Source organism: Pelophylax lessonae, assembly GCF_965119305.1.
Source record: "Pelophylax lessonae genome assembly, chromosome: 3".
NCBI classification, from domain to species: Eukaryota; Metazoa; Chordata; class Amphibia; order Anura; family Ranidae; genus Pelophylax; species Pelophylax lessonae.
This window is the reverse complement of record NC_138770.1, coordinates 516,968,932-516,981,127: the sequence shown is the minus strand read 5'-3', so window position 1 is coordinate 516,981,127 and position 12,196 is coordinate 516,968,932. Positions and strand designations below refer to the sequence as shown.

General features: G+C 41.9%; 1 protein-coding gene across 2 annotated transcripts in view; it reads right to left on the bottom strand.

The window, feature by feature from the left end:
- Positions 1 to 10,944: 10,944 nt before the first annotated feature.
- The window catches only part of LOC309549694 (sulfotransferase 6B1-like), a 94,483-nt gene continuing 93,231 nt past the window's right edge, over positions 10,945 to 12,196 (bottom strand). For both annotated transcript variants that reach the window (XM_082250142.1, XM_082250143.1), the window contains one exon: positions 10,945 to 11,090. In XM_082250142.1, coding sequence (XP_082106268.1) covers positions 10,960 to 11,090 — 131 coding nt within the window. In that variant the 3' untranslated portion in view covers positions 10,945 to 10,959. The remainder of the gene's footprint in view (positions 11,091 to 12,196) is intronic.

Here is a 12,196-nt window from a genome sequence, read left to right as displayed (position 1 = left end):
TTTTTAAAAAAAATGTCTGTAGTTGCTGATGTAAATGCAGCATGAGTTTGTTAGTGTATCTAAATTTACTGGTACATCTAACACCCCCCTCCCCTCAGACTAACAATGCTGCTGTCCAAAGGTGCCTCAGTGTTGCTTTATCCAGAGTATATGTACTCTAATACAGGAGGTGTAGATCATCAGGTAAAAATAGAGCGAAAAAACAAAAAAGCAATTTAATGCAGCCATCACATCGAAGGTTTGGTAAGTTGCAATATATTACATTTTTTCTTTGGGGTTTAACCACTTCCATACAGAGCAGTTAGACCCCCTTCCTTCCCAGACCAATTTTCAGCTTTCAGCACTCTCACACTTTGAATGACAATTGCTCAGTCATGCTACACTGTAACCAAACAAAATTTTTATCATTTTTTTCACACAAATAGAGCTTTCTTTTGGTGGTATTTGATCACAACTGGGTTTTTTTTTCTTCGTGATATAAGCAAAAAAAGAGCAAAAATTTTGAAAAAAAAAACACTTTTTTTTAGTTTCTATTATACAATTTTGCAAAAAATTAATTTTTCTTCATACATTTGGGCCAAAATTTATACTGCTACATATCTCTGGTAAAATTAACCCAAATTAGTGTATATTATTTAGTCTGTGTGAAAGTTATTGAGTCTAGAAGCGATGGTACCAATTACTGAAAATTGATCACACCAGATGTACTGACTGCCTATCTCCGTTCTTGAGGCCCTGAAATGTCAGAACAGTACAAATACCCCCCAAATGACCCCTTTTTGTAAAGTAGACAGTCCAAGGTATTTAGTAAGAGGCATGGTGAGTTTTTTGAAGTTATAATTTTTTCCCACAATTCTTGGGAAAATGAAGAAAAAAAATTGTTTTTCTTTTTTTCCCAAAACGTTGTCAATTTATAAGCTATTTCTAACACATAGCATGTACACAGCAAAAATGACACCCCAAAATTCATTCTGTTACTCCTTCTGAGTATGGTGATACCACATGTGTGAGCCTTTTACACAGCCTGGCCACAAAAAGAGACTCCACGTCCAAGTAGCACCATAAGGCGTTTTAGGAGCATAAATACACATAAAACTTTCTTACTACCTATCACACTTTTCAAGGCCCTAGAGCACCAATACAATGGAAAAGTCCACAAAATGACCCCATTTTGGAAAGCAAACACTCCAACGTATATTCTATGAGGCATTATGGGTCCTTTGAACATGTCATTTTTTTCCACAAGTTTTTGGAAAATGTGGGAAAAAAATAAAAACTTTTTTTTTTTACACAAAGTTGTCAATTTATAGGATATTCCTAACACATAGCATGTACACAGCAAAAATGACACCCCAAAATACATTCTGCCACTCCTCCTGAGTATGGCAATACCACATGTGTGAGACTTTTTCACAGCCTAGCCATATAGAGGGGCCTAACATCCAAGGCGCATCATCATGCATCCTAGCCACTTGCCTAGGCCTATTTTTGACATTTGGTGTTTACAAGCTAAAATCAGTTGTTTTGCTAGAAAATTGCTTAGAACCCCCAAACATTATATATTTTTTTTTAGCAGAGACCCTAGAGATTAAAGTGGAGATTATTGCAATATTTTTTATCACACCGTATTTGCGCAGCGGTCTTCCAAACGCAATTTTTTTGGAAAAAATTCACTTTTTTTAATTAAAAAATAAGAAACCAGTAAAGTTAGCCCAATTTTTTTCCATAATGTGAAAGATAATGTTACGCCGAGTAAATAGATACCCAACATGTCATGTTTCAAAATTGCGCACGCTCACGGAATGGCGACAAACTTTGGTACTTAAAAATCCCCATAGGCGACAATTTAAAAATTTCTACAGGTTGCCATCTTTGAGTTACAGAGGAGGTCTAGGGCTCAAATTATTCCCCTTGCTCTAACGATCGCGGCGATACCTTACATGTGTGGTTTGAACACCGTTTACATATGTGGGCGGGGTTTCCATATGCGTCGCTTCTGCGCGCGAGCTAAAGGGGACAGGGCGCTTTAATTTTTTTTTTTTTTTTTACTATTTATTTTATTTATTATTTTTTATTTTTACACCGTTTAACAAAAGAAAAAAAAAATGGATCATTTTTATTTCTATTACAAGAAATGTAAACATTACTAGTAATAGAAAAAGGCATGACAGGACCTCTTTTTGTGAGATCTGGGGTCAAAAAGTCCTCAGATCTCACAAGTACACTAAAAGATAGAAAAAAAAAAAAAAAAATTATTATATAAAATGAAAAAAAAAAAAAAAGGACATTTAAACCGGTTGCTAGGCAACAACATTTTCCGTAGCTCTGGGCCTCCAAGACCATAGAGTCAAGTGAGGGCAAGCTTGCCCTCACTCGACATCCTGTCTGTGAGGATCCGGGACCGGATCGTTTTCCCCGCTGCCGGCGGGTCCGGTAAGCGGGGAAAAGGACCGGACGCGGTGGGAGGGGGGGGGAACCTCTTCCGCCATCCCGGAAGGGTGATCCCATGGCGAATCCGCCGCTGGGACCACCCTTATCGGAAAGCCAACCGTCCACCGTTTAAAAAAATACCAGGGTTATGGCAGCTATCTGCTGCCATAACACCGGTATTTAGGTTTAAACGGAGGACGTATATAAACCTTTTTGGACTTGGACATGGTGGCTGTATGAAGGGTGACCGGTACTCGGGTACTTTGTTGGGCAGGTGACAGGTACTCTGGTACTGATGAGCAGGTGGCAGGTACTCGGGTACTCCGATAGGCAGGTGACAGGTACTCGGGTACTCTGATGGGCAAGTGACAGGCAGGTGATAGGTACTGATGAGTAGTACTGATACTGATAGGTGATACTGATACTGTACTGATGGGTACTGATGATCAGTACTGATACGTGATAGGTACTGATGAGTACTGATGAGTAGTGATGGGTACTGATGGCAAGTACTCGGGTACTTCAGGCGTCAGGTACTCTGATGAGCAGGTGGAAGGTACTCGGGTACTCTGATGGGTAGGTGACAGGTACTCAGGTACTCTGATGATGGGTACTCCGTTGACAGGTAATCAAAGTATCCGAGTACCTGTCATCAGAATACCCGAGTATCCGTCATCAGAGTACCCGAGTACCTGTCATCAGAGTACCCGAGTACCTGTCATCAGAGTACCCGAGTACCTGTCATCAGAGTATCCGAGTACCTGTCATCAGAGTACCTGCGTACCTGTCATCAGAGTACCCGAGTACCTGTCATCAGAGTACCCGAGTACCTGTCATCAGAGTACCCGAGTACCTGTCATCAGAGTACCCGAGTACCTGTCATCAGAGTACCCGAGTACCCGTCATCAGAGTACCCGAGTACCTGTCATCAGAGTACCCGAGTACCTGTCATCAGAGTACCCAAGTACCTGTCATCAGCCCATCAGAGTACCCGAGTACCTGTCATCAGAGTACCTGATGGGCTGGTGACAGGTACTCGGGTACTTTGATGGGCTAGTGACAGGTTCTCTTTATTGGGGGGGGGCAATCAGTGTGTTTAGGGTGCACTGTAGTTGGTAACTAGCTGTTACCACAATCTCTTCCTCACACAGGATCAGTGTGTGAGGAGGAGAACACGGTGACAGCTAGTTACCGTGTTCTCTGTTGACATTTGTGACCGGCTGTGATTGGACACAGCCGGTCACGTGGTAAAGATCCAATTTCATTGGCTCTTTACCTAGATCGGGGATCGACTCTGTCCGAGGGACGAGCCTCGTCCCCGATCGCTGCTCTGCGCGCCCCCGGGGGCGCGCATTGCAGAGAGAACGAGCGGCTCGTGCAGGAGCCGCTCATGTGATCGGCTGTGACTGACACAGCCGATCACATGGTAAACAGCCAATTTCTATTGGCTGTTTACCTTGATCAGGGATGGGCTATGTCCGAGGGACGAGCCTCACCCCCGATCGCCGCACTGCGCGCCCCCGGGGGCGCGCAGTAGCAGCTAGAGCGGGCGGACGTCATATGACGGCCGCCCGGAACGGTAAAGCCATCCTGCCGGCGTCATATTACTATGCGCCGGTATGGATGTGGTTAACATTGCTTTAACTCTTGTCGGAAAATGTTTACCTGTACTCTTTGTCTCTAGTCAATTTGGAGCAAAATTCAATATTTAAAATTGTCCTGCTGCTGGCAAATTTTACACTGCTGTGTCATCTGTGGTCATTAAATTCCTGGAGTAAAACCTCAAAATGTGTTTTTGTCTATAGCAAATTTGGGTCTAAAATTGCTATTTAAAATTGTCCTGCTGCTGGCTAAATGTACACTGCTGTAACATTTGTAGTACCTTAAAGTGGTTGTAAAGGTTCTAAGGTGTTTTACCTTAATGCATTATCTGCACTAGGGTAAAAAAGCCTTCAGAGTGCAGCCCCCCCAGTCCCCCTTATACTTACCTGAGCCCAATCTTGATCCAGCGCTGTGCATGGGAGCAGAGGCTCTCTCCACTCTCTCCATCCTCATTGGCTCACAGACAGCAGCGAGAGCCATTGGCTCCCTCTGCTGTCAATCACAGCCAGTGAGGAGGGAGCGGGGGCAGAGCTGAGCCATGCTCTATGTGTCAATGGACACAAAGAGGCCGCTCTGGAGTGAGCCTGCACAAGTGCCCCTATATCAAGCCGCTTTCTATGGAGGAATTCAGTGGGGGGGGGGGGGTAAGGAGCTGGAGGCCCAAGAAGAGAAGGACCAGGGCTGCTCCATACAAAGCCATTGTACAGAGCAGGTAAGTATGACATATTTGTGATTTTAAAGCAAAAGCATTTGTAGGTTTACAATCAATTTAATTGTGTTGTAAAACCCCTATCTGTGATCTTGTTACCAGTAAAAATTGGGCAAAGAATTGCTATTTAAAATTGTCCTGCTGCTGGTCAATTTTACATTTCATTACAACTACATTACATTAGTAATACACCTGCCTGCACTCTTTGGAGTTGATAACTAAAGGAAAATAGACTTTTCACTTTGAAAGTGCAGTTGCACTCTACAAGGGAATTACTCCTACAGCTTGGTGAATAAGGTGAAGTTTTGCTGGCTTTCAACATAAAAGGAGCTGGCTCCTTGCCCCTAGGAGGGGTTCCTGTGGATATACTGCCAAAATGTAGCTGGCTACTCTGCTAGAGTGATTGCCCCCTTTGGGGAGGGGGTTGATAGGAGCCCAATCGGGGTTCTTAGTAAGGGTCCTGAGCCTGGGGACCCTAAGGACTGATTATGATTTCAGGTACTTATATAGCGCTGTCAATTTAAGCAGTGCTTTACATATACATTGTACATTCACATCAGTCCTTACCCTCAAGGAGCTTACAATCTAAGGTCCCTAACACACATATATACATAGTAGGGACAATTTTATTATTATTTTTATTCAGGATCCAATTAACCTACCAGCATGTCTTTGGAGTGTGGGAGGAAACCTGAGTACCCGAAGGAAACACACGCAGGCACAGGGAGAACATGCAAACTCCAGGCAGGTAGTGTCGTGGTTGGGATTCGAACCAGCGACCCTCTTGCTGCTAGGTGAAAGTGCTAACCACTACACCACTGTGCCGCTGTAGCTGTTAATCATGGACTGACTGCCTTCATAGATTATTGCTAATCATGGACTCTAAGGGACTTGTATTGTCTTATGTGGATTCTGATTTTTTGCCTAAATGGACCCCTGCCTTACAAGGGACTGACTTATGGGCTTACCTCCTAATGCATGAACATTTCTTGGGATATTAGAAGAGCTCTGTATAGGAATTGTGTTGAGAATGTTTCTTAAGAATTGTACTGTTATCAGCAACTACCTCAGTAAAGGATATCGTTTGTTTACTTACTTTTTCTGGTCCAAATTCTTTTAAAGTTGTGCATCACACAGTGTATCAAAAGAACAGGGCTTGCAACACAATAAAAGGACTGAGTTAGGGGAAAATACAGTACATGGTTTTAACAAACAGAATGCTTTCCAGAGGAAGCTAATGGTAAGGATAGAGTGGGGCAAACGGTTCAAACCGAGCAAAAGCACAGCCTGTACATCGCCGGTCGGGCTAACACCCAAATTTTTTGACACTCGTCATGATGTTTGCCCACAAATCCTCCCACAATGCACTGGGTGCTGCACAGTGCATTCTAAGCCCTAAATGTAAAAAGAAAAAAAAATGCTTCGCCCAGGACAAAGGCTAATCTCCATCTGCCTGCTCCGCCATTTGACAGTTCTTATATAGGTAAGGGACAGGGCCATCTGGTGATGTCATCTGATTGCACCACCCCCTTGTGATGTCACCGACTGGCGCATGCTCGGTCAGTGATTTCACAAGGGGGCAATGCCACCAGGTGACATTGTCCCTTACCTATATAATACTTGTCAAACGGCGAAAGCCTGCAGTAAGCGGTTAGCCTTTGTTGCAGGCGGAGCATTTTTATTGTTTTGGGTCCAGCAGTGGAGGTGGTGTTGTGATTGACTATGGATCTACTGTACATCGGTGGACATTGTTTTTTTTTTTATTTTTAATAAACTAATTGTCAAAAACTGTATGTGTGTTTTTATTTCTTTTTGATGCTTTTTTAGTGAATGGGTAGGGGTACTTACCCCATACTTATTCACATGGGGGGGGGGGAATCTGGAGGCCCCCTTGTTAAAGTAGGTTTCCAGATTCCGATAAGCCCCCTGCCCGCAAACCCCCACAGACACAGCCTATGGTTGTCAGGAAGAGGCCCTTGTCACCATCAACCACAAAGCACCCTCCCTATGTTGAAAGTATGTGGCCTGGTATGGTTCAGGAGCGATCGCTTGTCCCTCCCTTTCCTGACCTGGCAGGCTCCATACCAGGGTCCGGTATGGCCCAATGATCAACAAAAGAAATGTGACCACACTCGGAAGAAGATGAAGATGGAAGTGTTTTATTCCCCGTTCACTTGAAAATAAACAATGCTTCACATAGACAAGGGACAGGTAAACGCGTTTCATGATTCCACAGATCGCTTATTCATTACCAATGGTGAAACGCGTTTACCTGTCCCGTGTCTATGTGAAGCATTGTTTATTTTCAAGTGTACGGGGAATAAAACACTTCCATCTTCATCTTCTTCCGAGTGCGGTCACATTTCTTTTGTTGATCATTGGACCATTGGATGATGGATCCGACCTGCACGGAACACTTTATCTCACCTGAGTGGCTTTTTTCTGTTACCTGTAGGGTCCGGTATGGCCTCTATACCCATTTGATTTTTTGCAAGTTCGGGTCCCATAGACTTCAATGGGGTTTGGAGTTCGGGTCTGAACTTTTGCTATGTTTGGAAGTTCTGGTGAAAACGAGTGTTCAGCCCATCTCTAGCTAAGGGCTACAATGTCTGTGTCACATGCAAGCAGTCAATCAGCCAGAACACGGGTGACATGGCAGAGGTGATAGTCACTCTGGTAGTGGAAACGGTTAAGTGCTTGGCACCTCCACTAGTAGCTGTTTCCTCACGCTTTGGGCCCGGACCTGCGGCACATGAATGCCTAGGGACTCAGCTTGAAGTCAGAGGAGAATAAGAGCAAGCACAGTGGTTGGAGAAGAAGAGAGAGCATTTATTTTATTCCATAGCAACCATGGGACTAGTCACTGGGAGAGAGGGGACATGTACTGCTGGATTGGTGGGATCTGGTACAGGCTCAGCGGTACTGGTCCCTTAATGCTGCACACCTGGGAAGTGGTGTTCTTTAAAGTAAAGTGTGTCTGAAGTATCAGAGGTGTAATGCATTCAGCCACGGATTACAACAAATTACCAGTGAAGTTGCCCCTCAATTCTCAGTTCGGGATATCTGCCTTAAAGTGGTTCTAAAGCCTTAAGGTTTTTCACCTTAATGCATTCTATGCGTTAAGGTTCTAGAACCTTCTGTGCTGCAGCTCCTCCCCAGCCCCCCCCTTTTTCCTCATTGGACTGGTTGATAGCAGCGGGAGCCATTGGCAGGTCCCGCTGTCTGTGTCAGTGGATGCACGGGTGCCCCCAGGGAGATCGGCTTTCAGTGAGGGCACTCTCTAAAGAGGAGGGGCCTGGAGCGCCAGCGGGGGACCCCAGAAGAATAGGATAATGGCTGCTCTGTTAAAAAGCATTGCACAGAGCAGGTAAGTATAGGCATGTTTGTTTTTTTAATTTAAAAAAAAACTAGGGTTTAATACTGCTTTAAGGTTGACTGCCTCTTGACCACAGCTCCCTGCCTTGGGGTTAGGCATTAATGAGTGCAGTTCCACTTGCGCCTAAGCCCAACCCACAAACTGATAATACATATATTTATCCGCATTGTACAGACATGGTTAACTATGGTAAGCAAACCTCCCTAGCCCCCTCAAAAACATTACAGAAAGAAAGAGAAAAGTAGTTTTTTTTAATGTCGCAGTGTTAAAAAAAAAACATGTAAAAAGGTAACCAGCAATTTTTTTATATATGCAAAAATATAGCAAACCCTGGTTCACATTGAGTCACCTTTCACTGCCACATCCTTTAATAAACTTGGAAAAATTGGATGTTGGGATACCGGCATCTACCGTCATACTCAAGGCTATGAGGGAGATGTATCGGCATAAATCCACTAAAGGATTGGGACATTGAAGGCATAGACATAGGGTGAAAAAATAGAAGAATATGGACCAAAATATAATAATAAAACATCAACATTATTGAAATTCACATAGCAAAAAATGTTAAAATTGTTGATGCAAAGAAACATCACAACAAGTAGAAAATATACACAAGATTACAAGGTAATACATAGAACCAAAAATACAGTAATGGAGGTCACCAGGGTCCTACATGTTTCGCCGTATAGTAGGCTTCTTCAGGGACCAATGCTGTTTGTGACCTGTTTTATGGTTCTAAGCAAGGTATTACAAGGGTCAATGGCCACAGCTATAGCACATATGCATTGACAGAAAATTTACATATATGCATAAGCATGTTGCTTACCAATAATTAAAATTAGTAGGGATATCCATTGACAGCGACAGGGGGTCCTGAAGGAACGAGCAACCACACGGGGTAAACCGGCTCAGGTCAGAAAGTGACATAGGGCCGCATGTCTCCAAATTTGGCAAGCATTGGACCGGACCAAGGTCCACAGCGGGAGTGTAAAATTCCACAAAGAGGACAGGAAATAATACATATATCCAAGCCTCTAAGAGAGAAATTAGACAGAGGTATTAGTATTGGGATATGTTAAACTACAGGATCATACTTCAGTGTATAATATGATGTATGGTGAGAAAAGTGTACAAGAGAACAGTAGTCCCAGGTGAAGAGAAGTGATAATTGGAGAATAGTCCACCGTGAAAAATAAGAGTAAAGACTTAACCACCAAAAGGATTAATTGGGTGGTCTTTTATCCAAAGTTTTGGTGAAAGACCATCCAGAAGAGTGAGCATATGCGAGTGAAGACTGAAAAAGAGGGGACAAAGAGAGTCCAAAAGGTATAAGATAAAAATGCCAACTGTGCAGTATATTACCAGGGGTGGAAAAGAGAAGTAGAGGAGAGAAATAGAATCAGAAAGTAGTTTACCAAAGTGCAGTATTTGCCTAAATTCATAAAGAAATTAGATTTTTTTACATTTTTTTATTGGATATGTTTTATGGCAGAAAGTAAAAAATATTGTTTGGTTTTGTTTTTCAAAATCTTTGAATTTAAATCTTTGAAACTGCAGAGGTTATCAAATACCACAAAAAAGCTCTATTTGTGGGTGGGGGTAAAGAATAATCGTTTTATTTGGGTACAGTGTCGCACGACCACGCAATTGCAAAAAAGGCCTGGTCATGAAAAGGGGTAAATTTTTCAGAGCTGAAGTGGTTAAAGAAGAATTCCAGGTCTGGTAATTTATACATAGTTACATTGGCCCATCTTCCACCAATGTAAATATGTATGTGCCATATGTGTTGGATTCCATGGAAGCAGGAAATCATTGTAGTAGGCACCACTTCTACAATAATCTCCACTAGTTTCCGGGTCCTGTGCTCTTCTGCTGCATTGTGAACACAGGAGGTCACTTGTTTGGCATGGGCACCATTCAGGGAACACTTTGCATTTTCTCAACAAATGCAAAGCATTCTCTGATTGAACGGAATTGAGGGGCAGTGCTGCAGCATCACAATCTTGTTTACTAAAATGATTACCAGCTTCCACAGGGATCCCACATGTAATGAACATACATACCTGTACTTAAATTGGTCTAAGCTGTCCAATGTAAAAATTGCCATACCCAAACTTCAGCTTCAAGAAAACTGCATGCAGTGAGGCAAGATGCTAAACAGAGAAAAATGATAGGTTTACATAGACTTTGATATGTACAATATCATAGCTCCCAACTGTCCCTGATTTTGGGGGACTGTCCCTGATTTGGAACAAAGTCCCTCTGTCCCTATTTCCTCCTCATTTGTCCGTCATTTTGGTCTGATCCATATAGTTGTATATAAAATGCACTAAAGTGTTTTACAGTGTTAAACCTTTCCTCCAATTTCTAAATTGTTGCATTGGAAAATTTCAAAAGCCAGTATAAAGAAATAGTAGTGGTGAAAAAAAAAAAAAGTACCTGTGTGTTTAATTCAATTTTTTTTTGTATAATTGTCCTTTAAGGGGCGTGGCAGGGGGTGTGTCCCATGCCTACAAACTTTTGCTAACAGGTGTCCCTTGTTCCCATCTCAAAAAGTTGGGAGGTATGCAATATGCAAGTTGAAGTATATGTATGTGTTTATTTGTATTATTTAAACAAAGACAAAAAAATACAATTAGTGTAGCAAACTTTTTTTTTTCATAAATTCTTTATTTACTTGGATACAGTAAGTGCATACAAGTGGTTCAATCAAGTCAAATTGTAAAAGGTATACAGAGTAGCAAGCCAACCAACATGACCTATATTTCCATGTCAGTATTCTATACATTTTTTATTTAATTGAGATTTATTTGTTAGCCATGATTATTTTCTGAAATGTCTAAAACTTGCAGTATTTAGAATAGTTCATCATATCTCCCAGCTTTGTTCCAGCCAGATATTGTTGGAATTTTTCATCCATCTCTTTGCTCTGTTCTTCAGTGAAGAGGCTCTTCCAGTCTCCAACTTGTCCTGTTCAAAAACAAAAATGATTTCTAGATTTTGTAACAGAACTAGCCCAGCACAGAATGAAAAAATTGATGAATCATTAAAGAAACGTGTGTCTATGTAGGCATAGGACTGCCTGTGGTATATTGGTATATAGGTTGTACTGATAGATAGTAGGGAAAAGCATGCCATAGCCATCATCTTATTGAACATTACCTATATTATATGGATGCAAAGCGTGTCTTTAATACAGAGATGTGAAAATCACTATTCTGTTCTGCAGTTTTTATACATAACTGTGATGATCTTTGCAAGTGCCTCACTCTCCTTTTTGAAGACCAAAATAAAAAAATAAAAACAGGCACCCATATGCTTTTATGACACTTTTTTCTCTTTGTTGAAAATTAAATTTCCTCATGTGGTCACTTTGGAAATTTTGCAAAAATATCTAGTTGCTTCATATTTCTTAAAGGAAAATACATTTATTTATTGTTAATATTGAAAAGTGTTTCTTAAAGTAATTTTTCCTTTCTTCCTTCCCAGTTTTATATGCTTGCTGTACAAGCAAGCATTTTTTGTTATTAAACAAAAAAAGACATGAGGGTTAAGAGCCCATTCACACTAGCACGACTTGTGAGGCGACTTGTGTAGCCCCAGGTCACTTGACATAACAAAAGCAATGTTAATCAATCAGTGCCGTCTTAATTGGCACTACTGAAGTCGCTCTGACTTCAGAAAAGGGTCCTGTACTACTTTGAGGCGACCTGTGATCCGACTGTCCCATATACTTCAATGGGAGTCGCCTCCTTCTCTTAATTGAAGCGACTTGTTATCAGACTTTCCAGGAAGAAGAAAGAGATTAGCCAGGCATTCCCCACAGACAGTCGCCTGTCTCTTCAAAGTAGTGCACAAGTCTCTTCCAAGTCTCTTCCAAGTCTCTAAACAAGTCTCTAAACAAGTCTCTAAACAAGTCTCTAAACAAGTCTCTTCAAGTCACGGGGCGACTTTCTGGTCGTGGTAGTGTGAACTGGCTCTTACAATTACTTTAATAATTACAGTATCTGTTAGTATGCAATATACAGCACTACTCTGCATGTAGAATCCTTCAGATTCAGATTATGAGGAAAAAC